General features: G+C 42.4%; 1 protein-coding gene and 1 long non-coding RNA gene across 13 annotated transcripts in view; one reads left to right on the top strand and one right to left on the bottom strand.

Moving 5' to 3' along the window:
- The window catches only part of SEPTIN10 (septin 10), a 56,911-nt gene extending 48,958 nt beyond the window's left edge, over positions 1 to 7,953 (top strand). For 5 of the 11 annotated variants that reach the window (XM_024998571.2, XM_059891205.1, XM_059891208.1 and 2 more), the window contains 3 exons: positions 4,368 to 4,555; positions 5,026 to 5,182; positions 6,406 to 7,953. In XM_024998571.2, coding sequence (XP_024854339.1) covers positions 4,368 to 4,555; positions 5,026 to 5,143 — 306 coding nt within the window. In that variant the 3' untranslated portion in view covers positions 5,144 to 5,182; positions 6,406 to 7,953. 11 annotated transcript variants of the gene reach the window in all.
- The window catches only part of LOC101904087 (uncharacterized), a 45,166-nt gene that overhangs the window by 24,077 nt on the left and 4,804 nt on the right, over positions 1 to 16,285 (bottom strand). For both annotated transcript variants that reach the window (XR_003037170.2, XR_003037169.2), the window contains exon 2: positions 8,020 to 8,169. This is a non-coding gene — a long non-coding RNA (uncharacterized lncRNA). The remainder of the gene's footprint in view (positions 1 to 8,019; positions 8,170 to 16,285) is intronic.

Consider the following 16,285-nt stretch of genomic DNA (forward strand, 5'->3'; position numbering starts at 1 on the left):
CAGCCAAAAATAAATAAAAATTTTAAAAAAGGACCATCAGTTGAAGTTCAGATGAAGGAGGACCATATAATTTATCCTCAGTGTTCGTGCAGTTTTGCAGAGAAAGGTGGCTTTTTAGTAATGACATTGAACAACAGATGTAAACCAGGTATCTACGGGGTAAACTGGGACATTCAAAGCTAGCTCATCAGTAAGACACTGGCAGGTAACCCACAGGATTATCTAAGTCTGAATTAGCTGACCCTGTTATTAAAATACCCTTGCCAATATGGTTATAAACAAATACCTCCTAATTCACCTTATGTATACATTAGGAGGAGAAGGCAATGGCACCCCACTCCAGTACTCTTGCCTGGAAAATCCCATGGATGGAGGAGCCTGGTAGGCTCCATGGGGTCGCTAAGAGTCGGACACGACTGAGTGACTTCACTTTCACTTTTCACTTTCATGCATTGGAGAAGGAAATGGCAATCCACTCCAGTGTTCTTGCCTGGAGAATCCCAGGGATGGGGGAGCCTGATGCGCTGCTGTCTATGGGGTCACACAGAGTCGGACACGACTGAAGCAACTTAGCAGTAGCAGCAGCATACATTAGGATGATTTTCATGTGGAGTATAGACTTAGCTGAAGATGCGGTGAACATTGGATAGGTAGAGCAGGGGATACACAGGACAGATGTCATGTCAAGACACTGTTTAAATGTTACCTTTTCTACATCTCTATCCACATCATTCTAGACGTATAGCCCTTCTTACACCACAAGAAAAAGTACAGTATATATTTATCCTCCAAGTGAAGTATATAACCATCATTCAAATGCTGCTGCTGCTGCTGCTGAGTTGCTTCAGTCGTATCTGACTGTGTACGACTCCATAGACGGCAGCCCACCCGGCTCCCCCGTCCCTGGGATTCTCCAGGCAAGAATACTGGAGTGGGTTGCCATTTCCTTCTCCAATGCATGAAAGTGAAAAGTGAAAGTGAAGTCACTCAGTCGTGTCTGACTCTTCGAGACCCCATGGACTGCAGCCTACCAGGCTCCTCCGTCCATGGGGTTTTCCAGGCAAGAAGAGTACTGGAGTGGGTTGCCATTGCCTTCTCCCATTCAAATGCTAGTACTTCCCAATTTTATATGTTAAGTAGGCTTCCCTGGTGGCTCAGACAGCAAAGAATTCACCTGCAATACAGGAGACCTGGGTTTGATTCCTGGGTTGGGAAGATCCCCTGGAGAAGGGAATGGCAACCCACTCCAGCCATGGACAGAGGAGCCTGGCAGGCTATAATCCATGGGGTTGCAAAGAGTTGGACACAACTGAGTGACTAACACACACAAACACAGAGAATAATCTTTCCTGGTTGGGCAGTTGGCTCAGCCATCATGCCCCCACCACACAGAGCCTCACTGGAAACTGTCTTCTAACTGTAAACACCCAGTTATCTATTGGGGCTTCCCTGGTGGCTCAGACGGTAAAAAATCCACTTGCAATGTTCGTGACCCAGGTTCGATCCCTGGGTCAGGAAGATCCCCTGGAGAAGGAAATGACAACCCACTTCAGTATTCTTGCCTAGAGAATCCCATGGACAGAGGACCCTGGTGGCCTACAGTCCACGGGGTCGCAAAGAGTCGTACACGACTGAGCGATTTCACTTTTCACTTAGCAACTAACACACACATGTGTCTATTTCTTAATTGTTCACTTAATATTTATGCCTCTCCTGTTTCCACAATTACTGTAAATACTTTGAAGTAAACAAGTACAGCTGCACTAAAACCCAGACCTGGAGAGTCCAGAGTGAGTATATGCAGTATATATACAAGGTGTGGCTGAGCCACGGTCCTGAGTGCTTCTCAGAGACACTTCTGGGACCCCAGCAAAGTATAGAACTCAGGTCAAAGACACTGGCTAGTCTGGCAAGAAAGGAATGTTGTTTCTGGTATTCACTTTTAAAAATAGATACTTTAAAAAGGTCACTGCACAGCAGAATGTACGATGTCCTCAGAAGCTCCTTTGTACAAGAGACAGCAGTGTACCATGTGGCCACAGACGCTTCAGAACATCATTGAGTAGTTTCAACAGCACAGAAGGTCTCCTGCTTTTAACTTTTCAAGTATTTGAAAATGTGTCTGAATTAAAGGCCTTGTAGTGAAAAGTGGTACCACAAGTCAGTGCTTCATATATGTGGAGTGGACTGTCACTGCCAAAAGCTGTGAACTCCATGTAATGTAAATAATAGTCAGATTCTGCCTACCCCCTTTTCTAGGCCATTTTTGTCTTTACAGTTTTCCTGGAATTTCTCGTCAACCTCATGAATGACATGTGAAGTACTCTACAGCTTTTCAGAATATTTAAAGTATGTACCCTCCATTTAAGGAATCAGAGATTGGATTCTACTCACATAATATATAATAAACCTGCCCTGTAGCCTCCCTTTCCAAGCATTACCCTCCCTTCTGCTCTTCTTCCCAATTCATGAGGGTGCACACATGCTCAGAGAGCTGCCACTCCACCAACTCTTTATAACTTTTTAAATTAATTTAATTGAAGGATAATTACTTTACAATATTGTGGTGGTTTTTGCCATACATTGACATGAATCAGCCATGGGTGCCCATGTGTCCCCCCGTCCTGAACCCCCCTCCTTCCCCACCCTATCCCTCTGGGTTGTCCCAGAGCACCAGCTTTGAATGCCCTGCTTCATGCACTGAATTTGCACTGGTCGTCTATTTTACATATTTTACATGTTTCAATGCTATTCTCTCAAATCATCCCACTCTTGCTTTCTCCCACATAGTCCAAAAATCTGTTCTTTACATCTTTGACTCTTGCTGCCTTGCATATAGGATCATTGTTACCTTCTAAATTCCATATATGTTAATATACAGTATCTGTTTCTCTTTCTAACTTACTTCACTCTATATAATAGGCTCCAGTTTCATCCACCTCATTAGAACTGACTCAAATGCATTCTTTTTTATAGCTGAGTAATATTCCATTGTGTATATGTACCACAACTTCATTATCCATTCATCTGCCGATGGACACCTAGGTTGCTTCCATGTCCTAGCTATATGTAATATATATATATATAAAGGCACATGCAGATGCTAAGGTGCTGATCTCTCTGAAAGTGACAGTCTCAGGAATACAAGAGTCTTTGGGCCTCACCTCACCTGTTCAACACTATTCTGTCTCTGTCTAAACTCTTCTGTGAGGTTTGCTGGCTCAGTAGATAGCTGCTCTGTATCCAGAACATCGAATTTTATTAGGAAGCAGCGTAGCTCTCTGCTGTCTCTGCCCTCAGCCTCTAGTTTTTAGCAAAGTATTTCCTCAATGATCATATGCCATCTTTTCTATAAACCAAGTCCTACTTTTTGTATACACATTAGGTTGCTGCCCAGAGCTAAAAATAATAATAGAAAATGAAACCAGACCCAGGAATCCCCCCCAAAAAGTGACTTTTTGATGCAGATTCTAGATGCTGTGCTTGTATTCTTGGCACACAGCTGATTCATAAGGAACCTGCTAAAGTCCCTAGATTTTTTTTTCAGATAAACAACAATTAAACCAGGGAAATCTGAAATCTCTAAACTTTGGCAAAACTCATTTTAATGACTGCATCGAGTATATTTAGCATAAATGAATTTTAAAGTGTTATTTCTCTTAGAGACAAAGTTTTTTTTCCCTCAATTATGGTGTAGATCCTACTACGGTGAGGGCAGCTAACCCTTAAACCACTGGGGAGTGAGCTGCATAAGCCCATTTATAGGTGGGTGTTTTCACTTACTAAGTCCACAAGACTGCGCCATCCACACTCAGCTGAATCAGATACAGAGCTGACTGTGACACACATCTTCAACAGTGTTTGATTTAATTTTCAAGAAGGTGAATGACTGTGGAAAAACACTACAGATTTGTAAGGTTCTTGATTTAAACTGATACTGCTTTCCACACAGGTTCACCAGTGTAACCAACAGCTATTTCACTAGTACATGGTAAATTTATTTGGAAAAGATGGACTTTTTCCCCTATTTCTGAAAACTCGATTCTCTAATTTATGTCCCATACTTTTATTAATAACAGTTTTAGAAACTTTATTTGAAGAGGCTTTTTGGTGAAAATGTGTAGAGCAACTAAAGAGAAACTCTAAGAAGAGGTCAAATGTTTAAAAAACTGAGGTTTGTGAGGCTGTTTTTGTTTTGCTTGTGCGTTTTTGCATGGGAGCTCATGTCAGTTACTGTTAAAGCAGTTCCATGTGTGAACATCTGCCTGGTTGCTGTGCAGGCAGCCTGAGCAGGGCTGCAGTGCCAAGAGGCGCAGGTGTGTGCTGCCACACAGCATCCTCAGCAGGAATCTCACTTGGCTTCACAGCTCCAGGCCAAGTTTGAACACCTTAAAAGAGTCCACCAAGAGGAGAAGCTGAGGCTGGAAGAGAAGAGAAGACTTCTGGAAGAAGAAATCATGGCTTTCTCCAAGAAGAAAGCTACTTCTGAGATATACCAGAACCAGACCTTTATGACCCCAGGCAGCAACCTGAGGAAGGACAAGGACCGCAAGAAGTAAGCCCTTCCCCTGGTCTGACCCCTCCAGCCTCAGTGCCCCCTCTTCATGGCTCTTTGCCCTGTCTCCTTATTCCCCTCTGTCTCCTGCACTGAAACAAAAAGCTCCTTGAGAGCAGAGCCCTGGTCCCTCCTGGTGTGCGGATTCCCCAGCAGATAGAAGGGCACCTGCCACGTGTCTAGTGCTCTGTACACATCTGAGTGAATGTTTGCATGAATGTGTGAGTGAACACAACACAAATTTGCCAAAACGTGTGAGGGTCTGTGACCTGAGGGCACTGTCCACTCCAGGACATGTCTAGTAACCACTGACCTGTCAGTTCTGTCGACTTTCATGCCTGACAGGAGCTATATACTTTCCTGGGGAAATTAGAGACATAAGAAAATACTTGATAAAAAATTAATTCTTAGGTTTACTTCTTTTAAACAAATTCCGCTAATGATTTTGTGAGAATTTTTATTTTAATAAGGGAACCAGGCTATCGATTGGAACTCCTGTGCTTTGATGTCAGAGCTTGTGAAACGATTGGTGGACGTAAAGATGCAGAGGAAGGTAGAGAGGGACCCCGTGCGCCAGGGCGGCCTTGATAACAGGTGGAGGATGGCGCCAAGGCTTGTAGATCTGGGGTATGTGTTAAAATCAGTGTAACCAAAGTCTTAGAAAATAAGGTGGTTTTCCCTCCTTTGTATTTTTTTACTGTATTTCTCCCCCTTGAATGTCCTCCTCACTTTGCCTATTTGCACGCTCTGCTGAGCATCCAGCCCGCCTTGTGGCAGCTCAGATTCTCCTGGGCCTCACAAGGCAGTCCTCGGGTTTCTTTTATCACCACATTGTATTTCAAACCGGTATTGTCAGAATTCTTTATAAGTCACCTTCAAAAAGTTAGGAAAATATAACATTGCCTGTGATAGCTTTCCATTTTTGAACTATGGAGAGTTAAATCCATTTAATTGGCCTGTGGATGTTAGGTTTGTGGGAAGAAGGAATTCTCATGTATAATCTTTTAACATAAGCTCTTCCAGGGAGTGGATCTGTTTTGTTGGCTGATGTATCCACCCTCAGTTCCTAGAACAGTGCCTGATACAAAAAAGGCATGCAGTTATTTGTGAAAAAAAAAATGAATACACTGAATTTAAAAAAATAAACCACCCCATTATCTGTGGGGGACTGGTTCCAGGAAGACACCAAAATCCACTGCTGCTCAAGTCCCTCATATCAAATGCATAGTTTTTGCACAGAACCTATGCACATTCTCCTGTACGTATTAAATCATTTCCAGGTTTTTTCTAACACCTAATACAATGCAAATAGAATATAAGTGCTAGGTAGACACTCGCCAGCAAGTGGCACATTCAGGTTTGGTTTTTTGGAACTTTCTGGAATTTTTTTCCCAAATACTTTCGATCCTCAGTCAGTTGAATCCTCAGATGTGGAACCCCCAGATCCAGAGGGCCAACTGTTTACATATAATTTATGACTTCTTTTCAATGTGTCTTGAATTATAAAACTAAGGGGCCGTTCACCTTCTCATCATCTCGACTTAGTCCGGTTTTACTAGACTAGTCTAGTCTAGTCTTACTAGACTTGGACTCCCCCATTTCATTCCATACTTGAAAAATAAGGTATGGGCTGCTGTTCGCAAAATCAGGGCCAAGCCCACAGTTTACGAGCTCAGAAAAATTTACCCTCAAGAAATGTTGGTGTTTGTTTTTTCTTTTCCAGAGTCCCACAGCTAGATGTCCTATCATATACTAGACGTGTATCTGTAAAAACTTTGTAAAAGAAGTGATTTTTATTTCCCATATGGTTTTCTATTGTACCAAACAAAAGGTTTTTTTTCTCTTTCCAGCTCCAATTTTATGTAAAACAAAGGTTCCAGATCACAGAAGGTCATCACAAGCAAAAGCTATTAAAATGTTAGAATTATGCTTTGATTTTCTTGCTGTTTTTATTTGATGTATCACTTATGCTGTACTACTTATTCTTTATCTGGCAAATGGCCACAGTTACTGCCATTTATGGGAAAATACTTTTAAGTATGAGGTCAATATATAAGCCAGACTGGATGGTATTACTTATTCACTGTTAGTAGTTTAAGATAAGTTTGTGATGAATTGAGATAATTTCCCCTGCTGCCCACTGCCTGTCACTATACTGTGACAAGAGTGTCTGTTGGTGGCTTTGAAAATACAGGACTCATATATATTAGGCTCTGATTGCATATATATTCCAAGATGAATCTTTTGTGTACATACCAAAGGTATGTAAAGGTAAACTTTGGGGAATATGTTTTAAAATGTATTATGTACCTGAAACTCCAGCAGCTCAAAACTTTTAAAGTTTTGATATAATTATCCAGTTGGAAACATGATCCTAAGCTTTTGTATCAGATTACATAATATGTGCTTCAGCATTGTGGTCCATGTGTTGTTGTGATATGTTTAAGAGCAGAAACACTCAGGTAAATAAGCCCTTTTCTAGTGCTAAGTAACTTTAGAACTGGGTGTCTTCACACTGTGTGCATTAGTCTGTATTACATAATTGTTTAAAACTGTCTTCTAGGGTAAATAAAGTTATATCATCTTACTAAAAATATTTCTTAAGAAAATAAGCTATGAACATCTGAATATTAAAGATAAAAATTTAGGTAATTCATATTGTAAAGCATATTTGAATTCAGTGCCTTAGCATTTGCAGAACAATTTAATGGTTTCTAACTTTTTCTTAACATTCATTAAGTTTTCACTTTTTGTACCTGAATATTCTAAATGAAACTGATATTTACTCTTGACAAATAAAATGTATCTACATATTTACTAAACTGTGTTTAAATCACCTTAACTTTTCTTTTTGCATATTGATCTTAAACACTTTATCAGAACTAGTTAATTATATGTTTGAGTTATTTTAAAACAGGGGTGGATGATCAGTACTTCTCAGACAACAGAGTGTTTTACATGGCACATGTCAGATTCTGAGCAGTGTATTTTTCACGAATTTCTGTTTAAGTCGCAAAAGAAACCTTTCCTTTTGTAGCACAGCTTATCCGGACCAACACTTTAAATACCATTTTTTAATCTAAAGTTCACAAATGTCTCTTAGCCCTTTAGAACTTTAGTAACATAAGTTATAAGTATCACAGAAAAAGCTCTGCACTTTTTTCTCAGGATCAGTAATGCCCAGCCTCTGGAAGGTGGGAGCAGGAGAGCCGGTGAGTCCTCGCAGGCAGGTAGCCTGGCCTCCCGAGCCCGGCCAGTGCTGCAGCGCTGAGCCTTAGCCCAGGAGCGACGCGGCAAGCTCAGTGACCTGACGCGAGTGGGGGTTGTTTGTAGCCTATTATATCAAACTGTGTATAAACAGCTATCCTGAACCATAATAAAGTTACTTTTAAGTGCCAGAGTGGTTGTTGGCATCTTACAAAAAGTTATTCAAGTTCCGAGTTGAAAAGATCATGGACACCTACCTCAGACCCTGGGCTGAACAGAAGGGCTGGCGCCTGTGCTGCGGGTGACGCTGCTGTGAAGGAGGCTCACCACATGTGCATGCCCACAGTGCGAGTCCTGTACTTGCTTCATGTATCTGCGACTCCATGTAAGATTCTACTTTAGAAGAGCTGCATGGCAAAGAAAAAATATTGTTTAAACAACTACAGTACAGGCAGACCTCAGAGACAGTGCAGGCTCAGATCCAGACCACCTATCCAATATAGTGAGTATTAAAATAAAGTAAGTCACATGAACTGTTTTTGGAGTGCATACAAAAGCCATGTTTACACTGTGCAGTATTCTTGTGAAGTGTGCAGTAGCTTATATCTAAGAAAACCAATACACATACCTTAGTTAATACTCAGTTGCTAAAAAATGCTAACCATCCCGAGCCCTCAGCAAGTTGTGGTAGTAACATTAAGATCTCTGATTACAGATCATCATAACAAATATAATAAGTGTGAAACACTATGAGAATTATCAAAATGTGACAGAGACAGAAAGTGAACAAATGCTGTGGGAAAATGGCACGGACACACCTGCTTGACGAAGGGCTGCCACATGCCTTCAGTGTGTAAAGAACACACACCTGCACAATACAGCGAGGTCTGCCTGGATGAAGCTCAGCTTCTCACAAAGCATATTAGTTCTCCAAGGTTACAGAGTGAGGTATTATCCACTGATGCTTGAAGCAATAAATTTCAGGGAATAAAATAAAGCCGCTGCTGCTGCTGCTAAGTCACTTCAGTCGTGTCCGACTCTGTGCGACCCCATAGACGGCAGCCCACCAGGCTCCCCCTGTCCCTGGAATTTGCCAGGCAAGAACACTGGAGTGGGTTGCCATTTCCTTCTCCAGTGCATGAAAGTGAAAAGTGAAAGTGAAGTTGCTCAGTCGTGTCCCACCCTCAGCGACCCTTTGGACTGCTAGACCTGTTTTATTATTTTTTTTATAAAGCATTTGAAACATAATTGTCTTTGACTGCCAACCACTAACCCTCGTACCAAGGACTGCATTTTTAAGTTCTTTCACACAGATTCTGATTCTAGGTTCCAAGCATCATGTGGAAGATTACTACCCCTATCTGGAAGATGAACTGTTTTAAGTCCTGTTTTCCTATTTGGACAGGAAATGGGGGCACAAACTGATGAGGCCCCTATGGAGCAGCCTCTCTCAGAAAGGCTCCTGCCCAGGGAGCACAGGAAAGCGCCGAGGTGACTGGCCTTGAAGGACTGAAGCAGCTTCAGATGTAGGAGGGGAAGAAGGTGACCTGGGTACAGGGAAGCCTGGGCACCCCGGGAAGCAGCTCGATGTGAACAGAGGATCGGGGAAACATGAGGGGCAGGATGTGAGTGAGGGTGGGGGTTTAGAAGGAGGCAGGGAACAGACAAGGAGTTCATAAACCTAACCCATTGAGCAGGAGGAGTCACGGAGAGGTCTGACTTGCGTAGTCAGATACTCATCCAGAGTAGAGGGAAAGGTGTGATAAGGGATGAGCCAGGCCATGGGCAAGAAAACTCAGACTGAAGCCCAGGCCAGTAGTTCCTACCACAGCATGCACAGGAGAATAATCAGGTAGTGTTTAAATAACACTGAGGCAGAAAGGAATATATAGTAAAAAAAAAAAAATGGCATGGATCAACCTAAATGAATAATGGCTATGTGAAACCCTGAAAATGTCCTCTGGAGCTAGAAATACAGAGGGAACTAAAGTTCAAGACTTCAGTGGCATGCCAGTTGAGAGTGGGATGAATGGAGTAGGAGGGCCTTGTGTTAACTGGGAGCAGGTAGAGATCCCCGTGCACCGTAACTGAGAGGCAGGAAGAGCACGTAAGTGTGGTGACAAAGTGCCTTTCCAGCCAGCAAAAGGAAAACTAGCCTGATAAATGATAACCCAGAAGGAAACAAGGAAATAAAACAGATATGACAGTCAAAAAGCATTTAGTAATATGGTAGATTTAGGCCCAAACCAGTAATCACAATAAATTTTTTTTTAGGCAAAAGTTTTTTAAAATCAGCTATGTCACTTTACAAGAAAGGATTAAAGTTTTCCATCCTGACAGGTAAAGGTACATCATGTGCATTCAACCAAAAGCTGCTGTGCAGCTGTGCTGTGCTGTTCTTAATTACTCAGTTGTGTCTGACTGTGACCCCATGGACTGTAGCCCGCTGGGCTCCTCTGGCCACGGGGATCCTCCAGGCAAGAATACTGCAGTGGGTTGCCAGGCCCTCCTCGCTATTCAGCTATATTCTCTATAGAAGGCATCACTTCTGTAGGATGAAGACAGCCTTGCTGGGGGGCAACCTGGCCTCAGGAGCAGGAAGAAACCAACAGCTGGTGCAGGTGCCTCAGGTCTACAGTGTGTGGGGATGATGTGGCTACAGAAGTCTGTAAAACTCATGCAACCTAACACCTTAACAATGAAGCCTAATAACATTCTGAGAAAGGACAGAATAATCTAATCTCGTATATGAGCAAAGATGCAAAAATCCTGAACAGGTTACTAACAAACTAAATCCAGAAAAATGTATTTAAAAAGACAGTTCCCAATATCCAGGAATGCAATGATGTTTTAACAGTAGGAAATTAACCAGTGTAACTCAAAGCATGAACATTAAAAATCATATGGTCATCCCTGTAAAATCAGAAAATATTGATAAAATGTAGCATCTTCAATATTTTTTAAAAAGATAAGATTCTTAGAACACTGAATAGAAGGAAACTTCCTCAATTTGATAAAGGGTACCCACAAACAGCAACCCAGAGTAGGCATCACACTTTAAGGCTGGAGGCAAGGAAGAGTGGCAAGACCATCCCTTCTGTTAGACACATCACTGGAGCCAGCAGTCACCTCTGGAGGCAAAAAATTAAGATGATCTCAGTTCTCACAGGTGACACGGCTCTGTCTGCAGCGAGTCCACCTGAAGCAGTGGTCAGAGCACTGAGCACTGGGGTCAGGAGTCCACAGGGTCGTGGGCACAGATGCCCACCTGATGACTGAATGCGGCTGGCCACTGGGCAGGCTCAGTGCCTGACACTCTGTTCTCACTAAGCAGAGTCTCAGCTCTTGAAGCTGGGTCCTCAGCTCTGTCCCGCCTACTCTGTATGGCCTCGACAACTGCCCTTCATTAACTGGCTTGTGCTTAGGTTCTGCTGCCCCCAGGCCTGTCCAACTGTGGTTCAAAGTCAAGGTCCTCCACAAGGCCAACTTGATCCCGGGTGCCTGTACATGGCCTGTGCCTCTGTGAGGGAATCCCAAGCAGTCTGCTTTAATTCCTGCCTCTGGGGAAATTGTCACTTGTGTGGGCAGAGTCACCACAGGCTGGGGTCACCCACCACAGAGCCGCGTGGTCCCAGACCTTCAGTTCTCCTGCTCGGGCTCCCAGGGAAGAGCTGACCAAACAAGTAAACCACCCCAGGGCACCGCCCACTGCACGGCCCCTCATGGCTTTCTACAGCTGCTCCTTCTGGGGCCTCCCACTCCCAGTAGCTCTCGAGACTCTTGGGCTCCTCTTTGAACTTTGGGAAGCAAGCAGTCTGTGCTGCTGCCCCACCAGACGGATCAGCAAAGAGGGTGAGGTGAGGTCCAGGGAAGAGAGACCTGCGCTCATGGAGGTGAACAGGAGTCAGAGTCTGGTCTGACCTGTCTCCTCCTGTGATGGTGGCCATGCTGGGCAAAGGAAACCTGGCACTTCTGAGTCTTTACAAGTGAACAGTGAAGCTTTCTGTCCACAATACTTGTCTCTGAACGTCTTATGCATCAACACAGGCTGCTGCGCAGAAAGAACGTCTCCAGGAAGCAGTGGGCTGAGGGTCACGTTCCTGGGCATCAGGAAATAGCTTATCAAGTCCCTCATGTCAGAGAACAGGAGCGGAAGGCAGGCAGCCTCTGAATCAAAGCCAGGGCCTGCCCCAGATTTCGTTTTCACTCCCCTTTCCCTATTTCCCTGCGGAATTGTTGACTACAGTGTTTAAGATGTTACTCCACACAGGAAAAATACTAGCTTTAAAAAGATGCTTGCAAAGAAGAAATACAGATGGTTAATAAACACATGAAAAGATGCTCAACATCATTCATTACAGAAATGCAAATCAAAACTACCACAAGGTATCATCTCATGCTGGTCAGAATGGCCACCATCAAAAAGTCTATAAACAATAAATGTGGGAGAGGGTGTGGAGAAAAGGGCACCTTCTTACACTGTTGGTTAGAATGCAAACTGGTACAGCCACTATGGATAACAGTGTGGAGATTCCTTAAAAAACTGGAAATGGAGCTGCCATATGAGCCAGCAATCACACTGCTGGGCATACACATCAAGGAAACTAGAATTGAAAGAGACACATGTACCCCAATGTTCACTGCAGCACTATTTACAACATCTAGGACATGAAAGCAACCTAGACGTCCATCGGCAGACAAATGGGTAAGGAAGCTGTGGTATATATACACAATGAAATATTACTCAACTATAAAAAAAGAATGCATTTGAGTCAGTTCTAATGAGGTGGATGAAACTGGAGCCTATTACATACAGCGAAAGTAAGTCAAATAGAAACATTAATACAATATATTAATGCATATATATGGAATTTAGAAAGATGGTAATGACGACACTATATGCAAGGCAGCAAAACAGACACAGATGTAAAGAATAGACTTTTAGACTATGTCAGAGAAGGCAAGGGAGGATGATTTGAGAGAATGGCACTGAAACATGTATATTACTGTATGTAAAATAGGTGACCAGTGCAAGTTCAATGCATGAAGGAGGGCACCCAAAGCTGGTGCTCTGGGACAACCCAGAGGGATGGAATGGGATGGGAAGGAAGGTGGGAGGGGGGTTCGGGATGGGGGGACACATGTGCACCCATGGCTGATTCATGTCAATGTATGGCAAAACCCACCACAATATTGTAAAGTAAAAAGCCTCCAATTAAAATAAATTAACTAATTAAAAAAAAAAAGATGCCTGAAGAAGGAAACATCTTCGACACTCCAAGGAGTCTGAATGGTGGTGTTACCGAGTTCGCACTCATCCTGTTCTTAATACAACGGGTCAATAAATCAAGAGACGAGTTGTTGGGACAAGGAGTAGTGACTTTATCTGGAAAGCCAGCACACTGAGAAGACGGTGGGCTTGTGCCCCAAAGAACCATCTTGCCTGAGTTAGAATGCAGGCCCCTTTTATACCAAAGGGGAGGGAATAAAGTCAGACACTTCCAGATTCCCATCAGCCTCCAGAGGGAACATGTGAATTTCATCCTCCTATAGTCACTCACAGGTAGGCCTGGTCAGGAGGGTTCCTGGAAGGTATTTTAGCTTACTGCTCATTACCTGGGAGGTGGGGTTCCCAGAGATGGGCCATTATGTAGAATTTAGGGCTTATAGTGAACATCCCTTTAGTGACTAACATAGAATACAAGTTAATTCTATTAAGAGGTTTTTCCCTATTACTAGAGAAACTAGGTTAAGAATAAACAAAGATCTCATCAAGAACAATGCCAACCAACAGACAATACCTTTTCAAATGCTAAATGAAAAAAAGAACCTAGAATTCCATGCCAGTAGAAATATCTTTCAAAAATATAGGCAAAAGAGAGATATTAAGACAAGCAACAGCTGAAAAATTTCACCACTAACACACCTGGATGACATGAAATGTTAAAGGGGGTGATTCAGGCAGAGGGAAAATGACACCTAAAGGAAATTCAAATTTACACAAAGTAACTGGAAATGGTAAATACATAACTTAAAATCTTTTTTTCTAGTTTAAAAAGTGCTTTGATATCATACTACTATGTATAAAATAGATAACCAACAAAGACCTACCACAAAGCACAAGGAACTATACTCAATATTTTGTAATATAAAGAAAAAGAATCTGAAAAAACAGATATAATTGTATCTCTGAATCACTTTGCTGTACACCTAAAACACACACAATACTGTAAACCAACTATATACTTCAATATAAAAATATTTTAAACTGCTTTAAGATAATCAATTGTTTAAAGCAAAATCAAAACAGACTATGGGCTTTTGTAACACATACAGAAGGAAAACACGAAAACAGCAGCGTGGAGACTGAGGGCAGAATTGGCATATCTGAATAATAAAAATGCTCACAAAACAAGTGAAGAGGCATAATGTGTATCTTTAACACCAGAATGACTTATCAATGATAACTAAATATACATATTGTAAACCCAAAGCAATCACAAAATTTCAAAACAAAAGTATGCCTGGAGTCAAAAAGGAAATAAAATTCCTTTTTATTTTAGGAAAACAGAAAAATAACAAGTCCAAAGCAGAAAGAGGGAGAAAAAAGAAATAATGAATGGGTGAAAAACAATAGCAAGATTGTAGACTTAAATCTGATTACATTGTTGCGACCAGTCAGAACACTCCAATGTTAACAGGCAGAGACTGTCAGGTTTGGTTTTAGAAGTAAAATACAGTTATACACTGTCTACTAAAACACTACTTTAAATATGAAGACAGAGTAAAAGGATGGAAAAATACATCTCCCGAAAACATGAATGAGACAAAAACTAAAACGGCAGCATAACCAAAGGGGTTAGTCGCTCAGTCGTGTCCAGCTCTTTGTAACCCCTGGACTGTAGCTCGCCAGGCTCCTCTGTCCATGGAATTCTCCAGGCAAGAATACTGCTGTAGGTTACCATTTCCTCCTCCAGGGAGCTTCCCATCCTGGAGATGGAACCCAGGTCTCCTGCATTGCAGCCAGATTCTTTATCCTCTGAGCCACCAGTGGGAGCATAACCAAGACAAAGTCAATTCAGAACAAGGACCTGCATAGGGATAGGGATAAAGGGGTCATTTCTGAATGATAATGGGGCCGATTTACCAGGAGAATCTATCGACCATGTGTCTTTGCACCTAATAACTAAGTAAAAGTACCTGAAGAAAAAACTGACAGAACTTGAGACCTGCAGATACCACAGAGGTTAAAAGAATAAGCCCACCCTGTGACAGGAAATGCCAACAAGGTTCTCTCAGTAATTGATACAACAAAAATCTACAAAGCTCAAGAAAACTTAAACAACGCTATCAATCAGTTTGATCTAATGGACATTTAGAGGTCACTCCAACCCCCAGGAGAGGACACACATTCTCTTCAAGGGCACACAGCACATTCACACAGAAGATTTTTTTACCATAAGATCAGCCTCAATGAATAAACATAAGAGGGCTGAAACTGTGTAAAGTATGTTCTCTGACCACAATGGAATTAAACTAGCTATCAGTAATGGAAAGAATACCCAGGAAAATACTAAATATTCAGAAATTAAATAATACACTTCAAAAAAACCTACAGCTCAAAAAGAGGCAAATTTACAAAATATTTTTAACTTAATAAACACAACACACACACAAGAAAATCATGCAATGAAGCTGAAGCATGTGACCCTGTTTGATGCAGGGTCTGTGAAAAGGTCAGTCAGTCACTGAGATGTGTCCAACTCTCTGCAACTCCATGGACTGCAGCACACCAGGCTTCCCTGTCCATCACCAACTCCCGGAGCTTGCTCAGACTCATGTCCATCAAGTCAGTGATGCCATTCAACCATCTCATTCTGTCATCCCCTTCTCCTCCTGCCTTCAATCTTTCCCAGCATCAGGGTCTTTATCAATGAGTCAGTTTTTTGCATCAGGTGGCCAAAGTATTGGAGTTTCAGCTTCAGCCATTAGTCCTTCCAATGAATATTCAGGACTGATTTCCTTGAGGATTGACTAGTTTGATCTCCTTGCAGTCTAAGGGATTCTCAAGATTCAAGAGTCTTCTCCAACACCACAATTCAAAAGCATCAATTCTTCCGCACTCAGCTTTCTTTATGGTCCAACTCTCACATCTATACATGACTACTGGAAAAACTACAGCTTTGACTAGACGGACCTTTGTTGGTAATGTCTCTATAAAGTGGTAAGTGAGGTAAATGAGGTCATATGGGTAGCCTGTAATCCAACAGGAAGAGATCGAGACACAGGCGCCCTGAGGGAGCCATGTGAAGACCCAAGGAGGGGACGGTAGTCCACACAACCAAGGAGAGAGGCCTCAGGAGGAACCAGTCCTGCTGACACCTTGATATCAGACCTTCAGCCTCCAGAGTTGCAGGAAATTAAACTTCTGGTTTTTAGGCCCCATCTGTGGTTCTCTGTGATGGCAGCCCTCACTCACTAAAGGGCCCTTCTCCCAAGAATCATTCTGTGATGCCCATGTTC

The sequence above is a fragment of the Bos taurus genome, chromosome 11, assembly GCF_002263795.3.
Source record: "Bos taurus isolate L1 Dominette 01449 registration number 42190680 breed Hereford chromosome 11, ARS-UCD2.0, whole genome shotgun sequence".
Classification (NCBI taxonomy): Eukaryota; Metazoa; Chordata; class Mammalia; order Artiodactyla; family Bovidae; genus Bos; species Bos taurus.